At 41.2% G+C, this 20,938-nt stretch overlaps 1 protein-coding gene across 1 annotated transcript in view; it reads right to left on the minus strand.

The window, feature by feature from the left end:
* LOC308116532 (cGMP-inhibited 3',5'-cyclic phosphodiesterase 3A-like) overlaps positions 1-20,938 on the minus strand; it is a gene marked incomplete at both ends in the record, with an annotated part of 83,217 nt that overhangs the window by 28,052 nt on the left and 34,227 nt on the right. The window contains 2 exons of the mRNA XM_080474783.1: positions 297-557; positions 12,571-12,621. Of these exons, the coding sequence (XP_080330909.1) occupies positions 297-557; positions 12,571-12,621 (312 nt within the window). The remainder of the gene's footprint in view (positions 1-296; positions 558-12,570; positions 12,622-20,938) is intronic.

The raw sequence follows: 20,938 nt of genomic DNA on the forward strand, positions 1-20,938 counted from the left end.
GGGAGTGCCACGTGGCTTATAAATCATTTGGCCTTAACAAGGTGTACTACATTTCCAAATAAAATTGTTCTCTGTTTCACTTTTGGGCTGCACAGTGGGGATTAGCACTCTCAAGGCACAGCTTGAATATCCCCCAGTTTGAGTCTGCGCTTGGGGGACTTTCTGTGTGGAGTTTGCATGTTCCCACTGTGCATGTGCAGCAGCTACTTTGGTTTCCTCCTGTTGGTATAGAAGATAAATGGATGAAACATCTTAGTGTCATATAATAGTACAAATCAGGAGACTTCTTTCTCTACCTTGTGGATGGATGTCTTCTCGCCCTTCTCAGGTCCCTCCTCAGAGTCAGAGCAGGTGTAGGCATCACTGGGGGTAAGCAGGGGGGCCGGACGGGGCCGGTGCAGCGGCTGGAAGGTAAGCTGGGTGGTGAGCAGGTTGCTGACGGCACGCAGCGACGTGCAGGTGTTGGGGGGCAGGGAGGGGTCAGCCAGCAGGTCCGTGATCAGTCCGTGCGCTTCTCCCATCACGGCTATGTCCACCATGACAGTGGTGCCTGACGACTGTTGGGATGACAAGGAGAGAGAGAAGCGGGATATAAACTAATGTGAGTTGATGCTAATTAATGGCTCGGTCTGATAGCGGCTGAGCGCAGCTTCTTGGTGGCAGGCGTGAAGAGCAGGTGCGTAAAGTATGTCAGCGGCTCCATTGTGACAACATAATGTGATTAACTGTGACATTGGCATCACTTGTGTTTATCCTACAGAAGTGGAAGTCAAACTATGCAGAAGTGGACGATATTTTTAGGTTACAACAGCTTTATCCTCTCTATGAGAGCAATAAACTCTGAATATTTACTCAGTAGTTACAAACACTACCTAAACAAAGCCTACAATGGGAATTTTCAGGATTTTATTGAAATTCTTGAGAAAGACAGAACTCGCTTTTCATTATTTTGTACTATTAGAAATGTATTCATCCTGTACAAATGATTTTGCAGCGGCTCTATTTAAGCCCTACTTAACACCTCACTCCTTACTATATACTGACCCTGCCATCATTGAGTGTTTGTAATTTGACACCAGCCTTATTGCATTGTTGCTGCTGCTCAGTCTGAATGACATTATCATGAACTCTGTGCTGAACTCATCCAAACTTGCCCGAAACTGAGTCTTGGCAGCAGTTTGAAGCCGGAGCGTTCTCCCGAAAGGATTTCCTTTCAAATGTATTTAACCTCATTCATATGACCCGGTTTGATATGAACACCAAACAATGTAAAGATCCACATGGGATGTGAGTAATCGAGAAGCATATTAGATTTCCTTTCACTTAATGTTTCACTCATCCGTCATCTCACATGAACAATGGTTCCTATTAGTATGTCAGCAGTAATACCCAGAGAGCAACAGCCCGGCGTTGTGTGGTCAAATTTCAGATCGGTTAGTGTTGTGTGCCGTTAAAAGAAACTAAGAATGAAAAGGATGTAAGTGTTTTATTCTGAATAATTCTGCAGAATTCTGCAGAACCACCAACCACACCTTGCGGCAGATGACAGACAGCACATTACTTGTCAATATATTAATTCTGCTGTCTGCAGTTTATAGGTAAACTAAAAACTTCCAGCAAGGCTATGCAAGTACAGCTAAGCCTGGTAGTGACATTTGCGCCTGCTGCTCACTGCAAATGTATATATAATGAAAAATTATACAATTCAGATGGAGAACAAGTGTGAAGTTTCTAGGTTTATGTCTGCACTCGGAGGCCTTTCTGTAGGAAGTTGGTACATATGTTCTCTTGAGCAGGAATGGGTGTTTTTTAATAATGTGGTCTCCAATGTACAATAAGCAGTGCTTTAAGTTTTAAATTCTACCCCTCAGCGTACCTGGACTTTTTTCTAGTGTGTGGCACGTACCAAAACTTTCCATAATTTCTGAACTACAAGCCGCTTCTTTTTTCGAATGCTTTGAACCCAGCGGCTTAAACAATGAGGCTAATTTGTGGATTTTTACAAGTAAACAAGCTTCATGCCAATAATACATGGGTGATGCGTTCAGGTGCATCATGTAACTCCGCCCTGCTGCGCTTCATGGCTGCACTTCGTGGCTCACCAATTGTCCTCCTCAGAGGAAAATCTCCTCTCCTCAGCATCACAATAAGCAAATACTTTATGAACAGAGATTAAAACCCACAGTGTTTGTGTATTTTTGCAGTAATTCACTGGCCCTCTCTCCCTCTCCCTCTCTTTCCCTCCCGTCTGTCGCCCCACCGTGGAAGCCATGTTCAAAACTCGTTTTTTCTTTAAAGAAAAACCCAAAAAACGCAATCCTAGAGTGAAATTCATGCCCTGTTACAATGTGGACACCTGTGTGGCCTACACTGTATATGTACAAATGTATATTTTCTTTTAAAAGTTGGTGGGAGCAGCTTATGCTCATCTTTTTAAAATAGTTTTCACTGCATATTTGGCCCATATTGACGTGATCATCGACATCAACATTTTTCTCAATTCCACACTTAAATCACGCACTTTATATTACTGTACAGGCAGAACATTTGCTAAAAAATCCAATCAAATTGTTTTCAGCAAACTACACCACATTCCTGTTGTTTTTTTTGTTTTTTTTTATCACACTACTATAATAAGGCAGCCGGTGGATCCATAAGCTGCACACGGTGCCCTTATTTTACACTGAGCACCCGCCGCCAAAAATGTCTGTGCACGCCACTGAATTTCATTTTTTTGTCCCATATTTGTATGAGAAACTGACATGCATGTCACTAAGGGGAGTACCAGCACTTCATTTTTTGCCACTTAAAGCACTGACAGTAAATGAAATGTGTATTGTTAATTTGGTGTCGCTACATTGCCTATAGATGTGTCGATGTGTGTGGTTTGAATTCTGATGCCTGCTTGGATCGGATTATGCACCCTGCAACTCTAAGTTAGATGAATAGCAAAACTGAACTACAATTAAGCTCCCTTAAAAGTCTCTCTTGTCCTTTAAATATGTTAATAAAGTAATGGTTTTAACGTGTAAGGAATTCTAATACATCCCAAAATTGAGATGTTATATAATAATACAGAAAAGGCTATATCCAAGCTTAACAGAAACAATGTTACATTAATACAATAAACATGGAAACCATCATGTTTTAAAAAGGCACTTTTGCATGTACCAAAAATGAGATACACTCAGACAACAACCAAAAATAAAAGAGCGACTGCTCCACTATAATTGAGATTTTCTAACCATAATGTGCGATTGAGATTTTCAGTGGAGTGTTATACAGTCGTGCTATCACACTGGCCTATGCATTTGCAAGGACACAGCCTTACATTTACTCACACACCAAAGGCTTTATTTTATACCTTATATGGCTCCTTCTAGCTTAGAGAAAGCACAAACATCAGGAGGAGCAGAGAGTGGTACTTCACAGTAGTGGACGTTGACGTACGAGCGGCCTGTTAAACATCTGAACAACAACATTAGGCTGAAGCGGCTTCGGTGCAGCTGTTGTATTACTTGATGCTTAATGAATGGATTCATTAGCTGTTTCTCAGCTAGTATCTGACCTTTGACTTCCTCTCTCCTGACCCCTCAGATGGCCAACAGCCATCATCTGTTTCTGACTGTCTGCCTTGTGACTTTGAAGACCACGGCGCGGTGTGAGCCTGCCTTGTTTTCACGTGGTAGAGTGAAAAGTTCACAACCCGCTCTTAATTGCTGTGCCTCCAGGACTCGAACAACCACAACTAAACACAGGTCAGTCCTGGCTGCCAGCTAATTTATCTAATAAGCCTGAGAGTTCCTTTTTCCTCCAAAGAATGTTATCAGATTTTTCCTCCCCAATGTCCCATTCACTTTGACACCCGCTGCCAGGCACCCAGAATTATTGTGTTTACACTGGCTAAGTAGCGAGCGGTTGACCTGAACAACACATGTGTGAACACCTTTCATTCACAGCCACTTGTGGGAACAGCGTAGGTTTTGCATTTTATTTGTCTTGAATCTTATCAGATAAGTCAGGGTATTTATATTTTTTTTTTCCCCCATTGGTCTGCAAAAATTCAACAAAAGGGTACGTGTTCCCCTTGTGTTGGGCAGTTCCTCCACATGTTTAATTGCACATTTGATGACAACACTCAGTAAATCTGGCAACAGAGCAACACAAAAGAATCTCCAGACATGTGTTAACTCACAAACAAACAGTATGTTGCAATTAAGCAACTAGTTCTAACATTAGATTTTCACACTGAAAACCTTTAAAGTGAAAGCCTTTGTATTTAAAATTCTACACACATGTATGGTGATTCTGAAACACAAACAAAGGCGGTATCTTACACAACATGTTATGTAACAGTATTACTTCTGATGGTGGATGGCTATTAAATGTTTATTATTATGCAATTAGTGTTAAGGTGATCATGTGTTCAAAACAGCGAGAGAGCGTCTCTCTGACTTGGTATCATTTACTCTGCTGACTGTTCACTTTAGCATGGGTCAACGGCACTCATGAAAGAAGTCCGGCAATTATCAATATTAGCCTTTATCCACTTAAGCTGTGATGTATTTAAGCCCATACAACACAAATTTATAAGTTAGTGCAAATCGCTGTAAGTTGACATGAGGAAGCCTTTCAAGTTGATATACTGTAACATGAAAGTGCAAGTAAGCACAAATTAGAATCGAGTGAAAAAATAAATGAATTCAAAGTTCAGCCAACTGAAATGCTCAACTTTTTTCTATGTTTTTTTGGGAATGGACATAGCACACATGTGGACATAGATAAAAACTCTTTGTGAGGAGGATGAGTACTATTGTGTTAAAGTTGTGCTGAAATGAACCTGAGTGGCCCTGTGAGGGGAAGGAAATGATAAATGTTTCGGGACTAAATGTGGGCAGACAAGAAGAAATGTAATGCTCGGATACTGACATGAAAAATCAATTGCAGTGAAAGACTCCAGGTACACCGGATGCATTTGGGACATGATCTTTAAGACGCAGCAGGAATCTGGTGTCTTTCTTTCACTTGATTTGTACTATTCTGTCTTTGAAAAATTGAGTATACTTGCCTGCTACGATACACAAACCGTTTTTGTTTAAAAAAAAAAACCCGTCCTTCCTAACCGCTCTGCTCAATGTTTGCAAGACAAGGAGTTAAAACTTCAGTTTGACTGCAGGAAGAGATAAAGAACGTGAAGTTCTGGCCATCTCTGGCTGGAGCTATTATGTATCCCTAAAAAAGTTTTGGCTGGAAGATACGTCCTGATGTTCCTAATCTTTCAACAATCTGCAACTTTAAACTTAAAAAAAAAAATAAAAAATCATCAATGGACATCCTGAAAGGGATCAAACTGTGAGTGTGTTGCATAATCTCACTAGGTTATATAAGCATTTCCTGTCAGGTTAGATGATTAGTGTCATTCATCAGCCACCTCTGCAGCCGCCCGCTTCACTTTCTGAGGGAATGGAGCACCACAGTGTGAACCCTGTCCGGGAAAAAGCACTGAAAGTCCCTTGGGAGGGGGGGAAAAAAAAAATCATGATATTTAACTGCAACTTTCAGGTGGACGTTCCTACTTTGGACAGTAAACCTTTTGTTTTGAATTTAACTTACAGTATTTCTGCGATGAAAACATATATATCAACCTTTCAGAGCGGGTACTGTTCCCATCAAGCACCCATTCTAGCATTATTTTTGTTTGTTATGTTTGTTTATTATGTTTGTTTTGTTTAATAATATTGAGCGTTACCAACCCAGTAACGACCCAGACTATGGAACTAGAGTTGCTACCTTTGATTAATAATTGCATGAGGCCCACGGGCCATAAAATGCACAGGTCCACCCTACACACATGCTTATTTTCTTTGTCCTCTACAGTGAGCATATATAATCGCTTTTTACTGCTGACTTGCACAACTTTCAGAGCAACACGCACACTGTAACAACTCTCAACAACTGTGTCTGCCACTGGCTGAAACTCTTGTCTGTAGGGGATTTGTTGTAAAAATACATCCTTCAGAATTCATCAGTACCTCAGAGAGTTGTGAGGAGGAAGTTTGACAGTAACTACTTTCGAGAAAAAGACAATGGAGTTGGTTTATTAAAACAGCAGCTTTCTTACTTTAAAAATGATCCATCATTTCATTGTTTATAAGAGATTAATGATTTTTTTTTTTTTGTATTAGATACAATGTAAACATAACCATCAGTCAAGAAAACATCTGGAAGAGCACAAGGCTGAGGCAAAATAGCCTTTAAAATATTCACTTTTATACACATGAAACAAGCTGCTCGGCACTCTATTGAATTCACTCTATTGATGTTTGACTTGGAAAGGCGGAGATAATGTAATATTACAAATTCTGGATTAAAATAACACATTTGGACGCCGAGAATGATTGTCGACTATTTTCCTGACTCCACAAAAGTGAGACGGTGTCAAAGCAGGGGTCTGACCTTTTTTGGGAAATTTGTCTTTTTGGGAAAAGCAAGATGACAAAAATGATGCATTACTCATTTCTCCTGGGTTGGTTTGGCACAAACAGTGAAAGCACCAGATTCTGGCTTTCGTCCAAATCTACAGCTGACTTATTCAAATGTTACAGCCATTTATTTATTCTGTCATTAAAGACATTGTTTACTGTTGAATAACTTGAATAACTCTTGATTAATGACAAAGAAGTTGTAAGGCCCAGTGCTGCTGAAAAGTAGTTACAGCCAGTTTCTGATACATCAGACTCCAATTTGAATACCCCAGATTGTATAAATGAATATTATATGGCTTTGTCTATAAAAGAAGCATAGTCACAAAAAATACAGTAAATTGAGAAATCTTGGGGATAAATTAAGCATCAAATAGTTTGTTTAAAGTTGTATTGTCATCGGGATATTCTTGTGTCACATGACCACGGTGTCCTGCACAAGCTGTTAGGTTAATACAAACATCAAGTAGTCAATTCATCACAGAACTGACAATCTAAGACCAACGACACCCAAAAAGAAAAGCTTTAGGCAATCAAGGTAACATCCAATGAAAGGACAGGGTCATTGTTATCAATGGGATTCAAATGTCCAGATGCAAAACAGCCAGTTGGCATCGCTACAGAGAGAAGTGTAGGACATGTGCTGGGAGAGAGCAGGTTTCCACCTGATTTCATCTATTAGAAGAGTAATGTGCGGGTTCCATTAATATATTACTCTGTAACTTATTACCAGCACTAAATGAAGTAACATTGTGCTATCCTCGACGTTGTATTTGATGTGGACCAACCTCAGCTCTCTACAGGTTGTGAGATTTAATTAAAGGTTTGATTTGTTTTAATCACTTCTTGATAGAACCACTGCTGCAGCTCTACCCCTGTGCCAGCTCCTCCAGCCAAAAGTAATTACCACTAATCTGTATCAGATCTGGTCACAAAGCTCCAGGTTGTGCCGACACGCTACATTAGGTAAAAGTGACCATCAGCGTCAATAAACAGCTTTTATGATTCCTGCACAAGCAAAGTCATATGCTAAGCCATGCGTGAATGCTCTGTTATGACATATTAGCATGAATAACACGAGTGTGCATGATCAATGGTCTTAATTGCCTGCGTGAACACGGCTTGGACGAGTACATCAATAGACGTGCCATAGATTAACGCCTGCACAGCAGCTCACATAAACAAAAGTGAGCGCCAGTGAAAACAAATCAGTAATCATTGCTGAGGAGTGAGAAGCTGCTTGTGCACGCAGATCCTCTGGACTGAACGCCTCACTCAGCTTTATATGCAGCTTTGAGTTGGAAAAAATATATATATTGCCCAAAAATACAACAAATAAAATCTACAAACAATTATTGAAGTAGAATGGTGCACCAAAAGGACTTGAACTACTTACAGACAGCGCAACACCCATCCATGAAATAATACCAACAGATCCTTCAAATGTGTGTATACATGTATCAAGATTTTTTGAATTGAGTAGACATAAACTGTCAACAAAGTTTATATCGCTCACATGATGGAACAGAACAAAACAAACCCATCTGATGTTGCAATGGAAAATATGATCGTTGGTGTTCCTGCAATACTCGGCAGAGGAGAGTCCAAATACATCCTGTGCAGCAAACAATTGCTAATCCTTCTGTCTAATGACAATTATTAATGGGACGCACAGGCAGCGAGGTCACATATTTGTAATTTTTGAGACAGTCCACTATGTGCACTTTAAACCCCCCGGGTCCCTCATCTAAACATGCAGTCTTCTAGTAAAACGTCAGTGATATGTGGGCCTCTGAAATTGTGCAACGGTGAGAATATAATGCATCCCAGAGGAGAGCTGGAGGGACTGGATAAATGCCTCTGGGGCCTGCTGGAGAGAGAAAGCTATTTGATTCTCCCAGTAAACACTTTTCAATAATGTAAGCAACTCTGGCTCTTCACAAGAGGCAGACACACACATCGCCCTGCTTATTTTGAAATTAACCTCCCACAAACACACAACAGAAGTGTGAGAATGTGCTGAGCAAGGAGCTGGGGGAAATAGATAAGAAAAAATCTACTTCACTTTTTGTCCGAAAAAAAAATCATTACCGGGCAATTTTTCTATTTTAGAGTTAGTGCCAGTGAAAATGTTCGTAATTACGTCTGTCCAGATGGATTAATTGAAGGGAAGCTGAAGACATGGTGACCCAGTCGACTTGGAATAACAGAGGAGTGATACGGTGTGAATCATAGCAGAAGGGTAACATAAAACTCCACCGAGACCCTCCCAGCCCCTTGTCTCAGCTCCTACTGCCAAAAACTAGCAGCGCTGACTTCCCACTTCCCGGCTAAACCTCAACCCCCCCCCCAAACCCTCCATCAGACTGAAGCGGTGTTTGGCCGGGCCCTCATCTGCAGCCAGGATACAATTACACGCTATTATATATTTTATTAAAAAAAAGGAGGGTTGTTGGGGGGGGATGTAGAGCGACTTCAAAACAAAACAGAAAGAAATAACTACCTCATTAAAGATCTACTGGGAAAGGTCGAACCAAATGATCCCAAACATGCCACCATCTCCAAATTTTATTTCCTTCCACATATTCAAGCGCGTTTGATTCCAAACGAGGGAGCCGACTGAGATATCGAAAAACAAGAGAGGCAGACGGGGCTGGGGGAGGCAGAAGTGAGAAAAGCAGGCAGGAGGAGTAAACAAAAGAGATGCATGGGGTAAATCGCACGGCTTACTCTGGGGGGTGACGAGTGAGTGATGATTTACCACGACATACAAGTGGTTAAAAACATATATCTATCATCGGCACTGCAGCGGGCACAGTCATACATGTTTGAGGAATTTGCAAGGAAAAAACAAACAGTCAAACAGTTCAAACAAAACCAAGTTTAAAAAGTCTCTCAGAAAAATGGAGAGAGCTCAGGCGCACATCACAGAAAGCAGTAGCTCGAAAACGGGTAATTCCTCTGTGTTGCATTATGTTTGGCAAATTGAATCATTCCCCAGACCGAGCACAGTCAAATGTTGATGTTCTTCCTCAGCCTCTACTTTAGTCTTGCTACGAATAAATGAGAAAATACTCCAATTGAGACTGTTATGATGGGAGCAACCACAAAAAGAATTAAATGTTCAGAGACCATATTCAACTCCCAAACTTGCATTTTCGCAAGTAATGATCAGTGTTTAAAGCGCTCGCAGTGATTTTGAGGAATCTTCAACACGACTGCAATGTCACGGTTTGTCTGCCTCACAGACCGCTGCTCCAGACCTCTCTGTAGTTTACAATAACAGTCACAAAAATCCAGCCTTACAAACACTGTTTTCTCCAAAATTGTCCCCGGGTAATATTCCAAAACCAATGTGTTTCCAAGTTGAATACAAATATTTAAATAGCTCTTTCCATACATAACTTCAACGTTAGTTCCGAAGCTAAAACATCCACTGCTAGTTTTTTAGATGGGAAAAGGGAAAAAAAAAAGAAAAAAAAAAAAGTTGTGGTTTGGAAAATGAGCCCGCTAATGTGTGCATGTTGGCGACTCCAACACAGCGGAGATCAACCAAGTGCTCTGGTCTTTCTGAGTGATTTACACATGCTATGAGGTGCTATGACAAAGTGAAGTGCGACCAGCTCCTCCGACCAGCAGCCTGGACCAAAGCAGCAGAGCCAAGGGAAAATGGCCACGAGTCGGCGGGGGATATGCCAACACAAGCTTCGACTTCTTACACATCTTGTCAAGTCTTTGGACTATTACGGGATTCCACTGATGAATGCGCAGCACCAGTCCAAAAAACTAAAAAATGCGGACTGCGCTGACCACTTAGTCTAAGCTGCAGCTTAGGAAATGCATCAATCAAAAAATATGTGCTTGCCTACTAACCCCACATAACAAAGTGATATGAGCCTTGGACAGTATTTCAAAAGGGTAACATGCTATTTGAGGGTCTCCTCATTGTGAAGGCAGTAGCATAATCCCGTGGAGGCTGATTTTGGGAGGAGGAACCCACTACACTGAGCCTGGGCATCTCAGGGAAATTATACAGGGTGTAATTTGTTTTCAAGCCCAATTCTCTGCTCTGCAATTTTTCTCTCTACTTATGAAAAATCCCCTAATACCCCCTGACCATAGCTGCATTTATTGCTACCCAAGCATACACTGTCACAGACACAGCATCTATTCATTCTGCAAAGGATATCCTCCTGATACGAGGACACAAAGTACAGAACACACCAATACTGTATGCGGCTGTGCTGATGCCAAGGCCATTGTTTGTTCTTCATGTACTCCTGACGTCTTCCCTGTGGCTCTGCAGCAGTTCTATGCATCACTTATCGCACACACACACACACTCACACACACACACACGCACACGCCTCCTGAGAAGAAGGGAAAAGTAATCTAAAAGATGTGTCATTGTGTCTGACCTCTACACGCTGTCATCTGTGTGCAGACTTTCAAGCATTCGTTCTCAGGGTTTCAGTGGTATGTGCAGGACCCCTTCGCATGCCCATGTCCTTTAAACAAACAGTACAGTGCAGACTCCAGGAGGAAATGACACCTCCGGACATGCTGTTTAGCCACAACTAAAGTGAGTGGGTGAACAGGCCCGTCAGTGGTAACAGTTTTGCTGCTTGCGTCGTTTCTAAGGTGTGTGTAGGCGAGTGACAGCTTCCCGTGTATGTCTTCTTGTCAGGTGGTATTCATTATTGCAGTATCTCTCAGTATGGAGAATAACATGCACAGCCACATACATCTCTGTAGTCAAGTAGTACTTTTGGGGACCTGTATTTTGTATCTTCTCAAGTACGTAATACTTCTCATACTTAGGGACATTTTACGTCATCTACTTTTGAAATCATAGGTTGCTGTGGAGTAGGCCCACAATTTCATTAAATATCCAAGCTATTGATTATCCTTTTAGGAGACAATATCTTTTTTTAAAGTTTGTGCCTGACAGGTATATTTGATTACCGTAGTGAAATTGTTGTATAAGTACTTTTATACATGCTCCCCCCCCCCCCCCCCCCCCCCCCCCCCGAGACATTTAAAATACTTAAACTGAATTGAATGGCTGCATTCGACAATTTAAATGAATGTGGTTTTTTTTTAAATTTAAAGTCAATTATCTTTCTTAAATTAGCTAATACTTTAAGTAGTTTTTGTGAAGAGTAATATAAATCTATTTATAGCACAATATTGACATGTATTATAACGCTGTATAATATAAAGATAAAAAACATGTTGCTTCTCAAAAAAAGATACTACTTTTGGTATTTCATGTATAAACTGTACCATATTATTTTATGTGTAAATAAGAACTGTATATAGCGGCAGATATTTTGTCATGAAGTGAGATGAAGTTAACGACAACAAAATAAACAATCGATCAAAACTGTAATGCCAACACTTCTGACAGCAATCCTCTGATATTTGATTACAATATGAAGTTATTAACTCAGATGTTTTTGTGAGATTGTTGCATGTTAGTTTTGTGGTGCAAAAGAATAGCCGTGGAGCTGCTGCCTCTCTTGTCCTGCTCATAGTTCTGGATGCGTTTTGTTTCTTCTAATAATCAGTGTTGTAACTGCAAAATATCATCTTAGCTTGGTAGTTTGTGTCGGTTTGTGTGAACTGCCCGGATGCTGCTTTTTCTGTTTGGAAAACGGATGCAGTCACTTTTTGTAATGTCCCTTTATGTCCATTAGGTGACAGTGCCGAGTTTGGCTCTTATAATATTGATCATTTTTAGCTAGTAACTGCTGAGAACGTCCACTCGTCTCATCATTTACGGGCACATTGTAGCTGTTACACTCATATTTTCCTGCAACACAATAAAGATGTAACTTCAAGACGACAGACCTGTCTCATCACATTATGGCTTCTTATTTTTTCTCAATATATCTTCAATATTAAATAAAAAAATAATGTTTCCAAGTCAATAGAGCTATGTGCTCATCCTAATTGAGGGACTTAAAGCCACTTCTGAAATGTGATTAGAAACTAACTAGTAAATGTAAACAAGCACTAATTTTCAGTAACTTGCACAACCCTGTTGACTCGTGGCTCTTCCCTCGTTCTCGGGAGGAGTGCTAACCTGTGATCCTCGGGAGCCTCTCTTGTGGTCCCAGTCTGGGCGAGAAAGCATCTGCGGAAAACAGAAACAGAAACATGTTCAAACCACAGTCCTGCACATCGTGTTTCTGTTAGTTTCCTGTGACGGAGGCGGCTCCAGAGGAGACGCAGTGTGGTGTAGCGGAAGAAAAAAGAAAAGTATTGGGAGCAGGACTGGTGCAAAAAAAAGTAAAGGAAGTATGAAGAGGGATGAAAACGCTCCGAAATGCAAAAAAAATGGGTTTTGTCTGTTTTTCACTTTCTATTAAACGCAGACATTTAATGCAATTTCACAGTCAAGTTTAGTTTACTTTAGCTCCCATTCACTGCCTGAGGGGCTTGTGGAGGCTGAGGATTTTTGTGCTGTCTAATTACCAGCCACTGTGTCCTCCCACAGGCCTTGTAAACCCGTTTTCCACCTTCTTTGGAGTCATCAGATGCAAGAGTGCAGCTCTGTCGCTGATATTTGGTGAAGGCGCTGCAGGAGAGCCAAGTCAACATTAACCTCAGCACCACCCTTGCCTCTGTTGGGGGGTTTTCTCTGCCCCAGAAGCCCGGCCTAAGCCGGTGTGTGGCTGTGACAAATTGCTGCTCCACACAGAGAGGCGCACGGCTCAGCGTAAGAGCCAATTTGATAATTCAGGTGTAATTCACTATGTCAGTGGAGGTCGTTCACTTGTGTTATGCCGTGAGTGGAAACACTGGGATAACAGTGGGGTATCTGGCCGATGCTTTCGAAGGGTGTAAGAGAGATGTTTTGTTTTAAACAAAAAAGTTCCTCGTGCACATTCTCATCAGAAGAATCATTACTTTATTTGTATATCTATAGGAACACAGGATAGTTTCACGTATTGTTTCTTCTCAGGCTATCTAAATACAGTTTTCATGGGTTTTGCTTTATATGCTGGCGTATGATGCTACAGTTCACTGGAGGTCAACAGAGCTTTAGTTTTGTTGCTCGCAGCACTAAAGCTTTAATTAAAAATTCTGCAGCCCTGTATCTTAGCAGAAATGGCATCCTGTGTGATTTAGATAATCCACAGACCTTGCTGTAGGCACATACCATGGACTATTTTCTTAGTGAAAGGTTGTTCCGATTTAAAATGTTTAAAAGGGAAAATTGGAATTTTACTTGATTAACTACAAAAACATATAAATACTGATTTAGTGCCATGTTTGCAAACTCCTTGATGGCAACACTGATCAAAATCAAGCCATTCCAATTTTATCTCAGAACAATTTGAATTTGAAGTATTAGTGTGTAAAGTTTAATGTTCAACCAACTATCAAGCTTAAAGCTTAAAAGAAAAAGTCTATGAACTGTTTGACATTCAAAAATCTCGGCTAATTTGCTTCATCTGCACCGTGTGGGCATGGTTTAATTAAATTTGATTGACAGTGACCAACATAAACAAACAACCCTCCAGCTGTTATCACATTTCAAGACAAATATTGCAAAATTATTCCTAAAGCCTGGTAATCTCTTTTTCCAACTCAGCTCTGCCCACTTCATACCAGCAAAAAAGAGCAGGATAGATCCTCCTCATGGGAAGCCATTCGCTTGGGAGAACCTCACGCTGCTCTTTCTTTGTAGAATCAAAGTTGTTTTTTTTAATGTTGGGAATTCCATTGGAAGTATCGCTGTCATCTGTTCCTGATATAGGTCGAGCCGAGTCTCTATTCCCATGGATTTATTGGGGGTGACTTTGCATTTATCTAATTCAGTGTTATTGCTTTCTTTGTTGCCAACAAAAATAATTCTAACACAAACTTCAGATGTGGAAACTATTTTAAATACAGCTCCCAACTACATCAGTCGTTGATCCAACAGGACGTCCACTACAAATGCGTCGCTCCAGAACCGTTCAATCGCCAAACAATAACAAATGTGTGTGCGATCACCTACTTTCCCAAATTTTGTCCAAATTAACTTTCGAGAAGCTTCTTTCACAAATGAGGAGATAGTTAATGGGGTTTTGCTTGTTCCACTCTTCACTGCTCTGATGACAAAGATTATATTTTACAGTAGAGGAGCCGGCAGTTGCAGCTCCATTAGGAGGTCCTAGCATTAGAGTGAAGCTCTCCAGGCACGCACACACGCACGCACGCACGCACGCACACGCAGACATTTGGCCTAACGGTCTTATGTAACCCAACCTTTCATCTGTCTGCTTTGAGAGACAGAGCCAGACAACACAGAAGTCTACATGTGTTCTTTCATGTGCCAAAACAAAAAAGAAAAAAAAGAAAATGAAATGAAAAGCACAATATCAAAGCTGAGTACAAAATTCAGTGTAGATAGCCTCTCGCACAGAGTGCCTTCACAGGCTGCAGTGGGGTTCATTTTCTCTCAGACTGACTCCAAAAATTGATGAAGAAATACACATGGATGGTGTACTCCCTAAACAATGAGTGCATGGTGGATGTGATGGGAAACCACAGAAACTTTTTAAATGCCAAACCACAAGACAAAAAGGCAAAGGGCAAAGAAGAAAAAAGCTTTGATATCAATCATAACATTGAGAAAACATCTCACAGAGGGTGAAATATATGTCCATCACTGTAGGACAAATATAGAAGTTTTTAATCTTCTAATCAGTTAATCATCCACAAACAATAATGACAGAAAAACATAAACATGTTGGGTTTTTTTTAAACCTTGTGCCGCTAATGGAGAAGAGTAGTCTGAGATTATATGGGAGGCCACTGCCCGCTTTATGTCTGAAGAGGTAAAACCACTCGTGAGTGATTTCTTAGATATCTCCTGGTTTTTCATGGACGTCTTCCAGGCTGCACAACATAACTGAAGCAGTAAAACTTCCAAATGGATTTGTTTTTCAGCGCAAGGCCTCAGTGCACCTACTGGGGTAAAATAACAACTTTGAAGAAGTAATGCCCTTTGTTTCACCCTCTGCTACATCCATTATATGGCACAGGAACTTAGAAGTAGCCGACCCCAGTTGTGGCTTTTAATCATTTGGAGCAACGCTCATCATTTTTAATGACTGAAGCCAGTTCTAGAAAGAAGGGGGGGGGGGGGGGGGGGGGGCCTTTGTGTCTTTGAAAATACAAGCATGTCAATTTTCAATCAGTGTTATAGCTACTGGAGCAACATGACACACTCAATAGGCTCCGAGGCATTTTTTATGAGACTCTGCTCCATTGTGAATGCATTGTGGAGATTTACTGTGCCTTCGTTATTCAGAGCGATGCACTTCAGAAATACACCGCAGGAAAAAAGAAAAAAAGAAAAGTGATCGCTCTTCAGTTCAGCGGCATGTTAATGGAAGATGCAGTCAGACTGAGTATGTTTCCAAAAAATAAGATAGTGACAGTTAAATCACACAACCACCGCACACTATCTGCACCAGTCGTCATGTATTTACAAGCGTCGGGCTGGATATACTTTTCACAAAATGGTATTCAATGCCAAAAAATGTAATTTTAATATAAAAGAAAAGTTTATTCTGGTATGGACAAAGTGAGAGCCTCAGTTTTTTTTTTTTTTTGTTGTTATTTTCACTACAGGATGACCAATCAGAGCGGCCGAGATCATTTATCTAAGTAACAATTAGGACAGTAACTCTTCCATTACTTTTGTCACTATTAATTAGATTTTCTTTGAATGAGCACATAACATTTCTTTTGTAGCATTATCATAAGTGTAGAGTTGCTGTAGCACATTTCGCTTAGCTGTCCCCACCGTGTGGGTCAGTTTAATGACTGATTTTGCCGTTTAGTTGTATGAAGACGCTCTATAATGTATTGAAATAAACTGATTTATGAACTAATGAATCTACCAACATGCAGACAGCAGCCCTTATGAAGGTAAGCACATGTTTATTTAGGCAGATCATTTAAATAGAGGTTAATATTGATGATCTTTCACGAATCTGTTTGGAGGACTGAGTTAGTTCAGCTCCTCCAGAAAACAAGAGCTTAGCGTAATTGTGACCATCGAGAAGACCTCACAGGCACCGAAGGGACAAGCTGTTACTTACAGTCAGACGTCTTTCTTGTTGTTGAAACGAGCGAGTTAGTTCATGATTATTCTGGCACTTCTCCTGTTGTAGACAGGAGTTTAGTGTAATAGTAACATTCAAGGCAACAGCTACGTGAGGCGGCAGTTCACCTCGGTCATTACACTGATTACAGAAACATAATCAGTCCCTAACGTGTCACAACAAAAATAAGTTGGATTAGTTACTTTAGAATGTGTTGTTCCCAACAACATAACGCAAATCATCCTGATAAGATTTTCCTGACTTGATTCAGTGTCACACTATGCAACTGTCATCAGTTAGAGAGAATAACTTTAGAATTGAAGGACCAACAATTACATTTTGATGAACTGGGACGACTTTAAAACTTGATGATCAGAATCCAAATTTTGTTATGTTTTTAAATATGATTGAGTGACATAATTCCATTATAGTAGTTTGCACATCGTAAAAGAATAATTTTGTCCACCAAGATTCTGCCATTGGAAACGTAAAGAAGGTTGCTTTCTATTAATATTTGGTTTGTATTCATTGCTAAATGAGAAACATCCAGATCTGATAAGGCTTCATATAATATAGTCTGTGACTGTTGCTTCTTATGAATTTATACTGATGTTTACTCGACTTTTTCATTACACTTCTAAAATAAAAAAATAAAAAAAGGTTTCTTATCGAAATTTCAATGGAGCGAAAATCATGCTGGGGAAAGGAAAACCCTTGACCTTTAGTATTTTTCTGCTGCATCCTCACTGAACCCGTCTCGTACCACCATACTGCTCTGGAGCCCCTATGAAGCAGCAGGATGTTTACACTTTCTGATTTTTACAGGTGCCTCAGTCCAGCCGCTCCTGAGTCGGTGTCCACAGTCCTGCATGGCTCTTTGTCAATGTATGCACCTCAACAAGAGTTTGTTGTGAAACACGTGTAACTGTAAATAAGGGACAGGATACATGTGATAGATGACATGTCACAAATGCAAAGGAGGCAGCCAGCCACAATACGCCTGCCTCCCTTTTAATAGCCGAGCTGCACTCTCATGACTCAAAATAGCACGAGCCAAGTAAACTCCCAGCCTTGCTCTCAGCTCGAGTGCTAAGAGGGCAACGGTGTGGATGCCAACACGCAGCCATGCCCTGTTCACCACCATGGCGAGCTGCCGTGCCTCTGAGGTGCTGGGTAAACACCATGGTGTCACAGCACAAACAAACTACTGGAACAGGCTTGTTGTTTGACGACCTCGTGCCAATATCCAGCTGAAAACCACTTCTCTGTGGTTGTGAAGTGGTGGAGGCAGCAACACCTACGGCTCAGAGGCTTCACGCTCACACCTGATTAGCCTGAAGCCCAGCCCACTGTCATTAACTTAATACGGAGTACTTGACAGAATTTGCTGGCAATGAGAACCGGAAACTGCTATATCCTAATATAGCTCAGTGCAAGATAACTCGCTTGCAGGGTTTCTCCATGAGCAGCCCAATTTCTCTCTACTTCCCTCCAGTTTTTTCTGTCGACCGCGTCTTATTTCATCTCTCATTACTGGCTTCACTTGAATGAAGTTGATGCGTGTCTATTTGTGTGTTGGTTTGTTGCTGCATTGGATTTAGAAGGATGCAGAGTCAGTGTCTGCTGAGGACACGGTCTTTCCAGGAGGAGAAAACGAGTTGCTTGCTGATCTTTCAGTATGCTTGGGTTAATTAACGCGGTGTCGAAGGGAAAGGAGATCAGTCTGCAGGATTTCCAATGAGCTTGACCCGAGGGTTTTTATGAACCACTTCTCTGCCCAATTAAACTCAGTGTGATCTCACTTACAGTCAGGTCTGCAAAGTCAGGAATTCACACGAACGCCTGCTTACGTTGAAGTACACACACTGACAGAGAGTCACCCTACAAACTCACACCCTCTGCCTCGAGGTTTCAGAATTTCCGTTTGCTACATATTCTTCCTCTTTTGTTCTTCTCTCTGTCAAAGATAATGTGATGTCTCTAGTGCTTGACTCAGACACCCTTGCACTCAGTTTCACTTCAGCCGACTAAAGAAAGTAGGTCAAATCCTGCAAGCCTTGCCACGCGAAGGCTTCGGAAGTAACAGCAGATTAGTTGTGAGGACACCGTCAAGGCAACAATCGAAGATCTGTGTGCCGACATTCAAGAGTGTTAAAACCACAGTGAATGTTATCATGCCTTTCACGAGATGTAATCTTGCTTTGCACCTGCAGATGGAGGTATTTTCATGACTACTGCCACGTAGTTGTTTCTCTCGGGACATTCTTAACGCCGTTTCTTCATTAACGTTTGACACAGTTTCGTAGAGGTGCTATATTTTATTGCATGTCATATATGATATAATGATGCAAAAATGGCAGCAATGACAGGAAACCATTACAGCATAAATAGAACCTCTTTATAAGCCTGCATCCTAAGCTTTGATTGCTTTGATCATAAATCCTTTTGTTCTACTTGGTACTCACATCATAATCTATTACTCGCTTTGGAGGGCAGATATAGGCCACCTTCACAGAAAATCACTTCTGTTACTTTATTTCCAACTGTCGTCTTTATTGTTCCTAAATGTAGAAAGTTGGGCTGTTGAAAGTAAGGCCATTTGTATTATAAAATCGGTATGAAATAAGGTAGAATTCCACACGTTTCATCATAAATCCTAACTGTATTTATACTCTTTGTGTTTTTGAAATCATCTTCATTCCTCACCTCATCCTTCTCTAAGAAAATTCATGAACTATCATGAATTTATTGGGACACATGAATAAAACCGCTGTAAAAGTGAGTTCAATGAATTAACCGATGTGTTTACAGGATCCATTAAACTGTGAAGTGTTTGAGACCCAAACTGTGTGGCTCCTTGTCCAGGTGACTCCAAAAAAAAAAAAAGAAGAAAAAAAAAAGAGCATGCTTCACCTTTTCCTCTGCCACATCTACCCTGAGTGGAGCAGCCAGAGGAGGACACCTATAAATCCTTCCCGGCATGCCTGCTGAGGGGAGAGTGCGGAGAGTCATTCCTATTCATGCTGGCTAATGTTTTACAGGTTTTACCGTGGGGGTCAGTCATCGTGGGTCATTTGCGTCATCGCTGTAGGGAAGGGAAGGGAACTGTTGAGGTGGGCTGCCAAGGGCATGGGAGGCAGCTGTGAGCAGGCAATGAGGAACACACTTGTGCGCATGCAAGGATTAGCACAAGTCCACCTTAGCGCACCACCACGCGCTCTGACGCTCAGTTTCATGCACCATCCTGCAACGCACTCACTTAATGAACGAAATCACACTTGCTCGGGCTTTAAAAAAAAAAAAAAGCTGGTAAGCGCAAACATGATCCCACGACATACTTCTCGCTGCAGCATTGCCTCTGCACTCTGCCTGTTATTTACCCCCTCCGCTGCTCTTCACACATTCTTACTCAGACTCTTCTAATTTCTCAAGTGTGACTAATGGGATTTATCGTCCTTACGTTTCCTGGGGGAGACTAAGCCTGATCCTAGAAGGATGCAAGTGAATGAGTCTTGAGCAGAGAGGGATCTGTCAGTCCCTGCGGGTGAAAGCATGGGGCCACAAGGATGCTGTGGCCCGGAGAAAACCTCACTGGGAGCGCCCCACATTCTGACCTCAAAAACTGAAAAATCAAACACAACGGCATGAAATGTGTCACCCACAAAAGGAAGCTCTGCTCCTTAAAGCTGATAATACCAGTTTGAAATATCTAAATAAAAAAAAGCATTGTTAGTTTTTGTTATATTGTGTTTTTACGCTTACATTTTCCCCTTGCCTATGAATCCCAGCTCAGCATGTTCAGCCTGGTTAAAAAAAAAAAATTGGGGGGGGGGTCTGGTGGTTTAGACCTGGCAACCCATTTGAAAACAGCATGCCAAAGCCATTAGTGTATAATGGTACAGTCAGGAGTACTGCAGGGGCCTGGAGAGCCGAGGAGGGAGCGCAGCTCTCACTTATTTGTTTGTTTTACCAGCCTCTGCTCTGTTCAGTCTGCAAGGTGCCAGTGGGTTTTGTGAGACTTAATTCCCAGCTGACCCAAACACTGTACGGCACGTCAAAGGTGTCAGCCACTCTACAGCCACAGCACTCTCGCCACGAACTGCTTTGTCAAAATAAATCATTTATGACACCGTAATTTATTTAATAAAACCCACTCAAACGGTTCTTCCTCTAAAATAGAGAGAAACCCGAGCCTGTGCCGTCACACAGTGATCGATCCACCTGTGAGCCAGTTAACTAGTTAAATGTCAAGACCACGGCAAATTCGGTCTGATGTGCTTCTCATGTGTTCTTAGTCTTATTTAGTGTGACTCCAAAACGTAAGTGGACAGCATAGTGATAAAGTGT

This window comes from Lipophrys pholis (genome assembly GCF_963383615.2).
Source record: "Lipophrys pholis genome assembly, chromosome: 11".
NCBI classification, from domain to species: Eukaryota; Metazoa; Chordata; class Actinopteri; order Blenniiformes; family Blenniidae; genus Lipophrys; species Lipophrys pholis.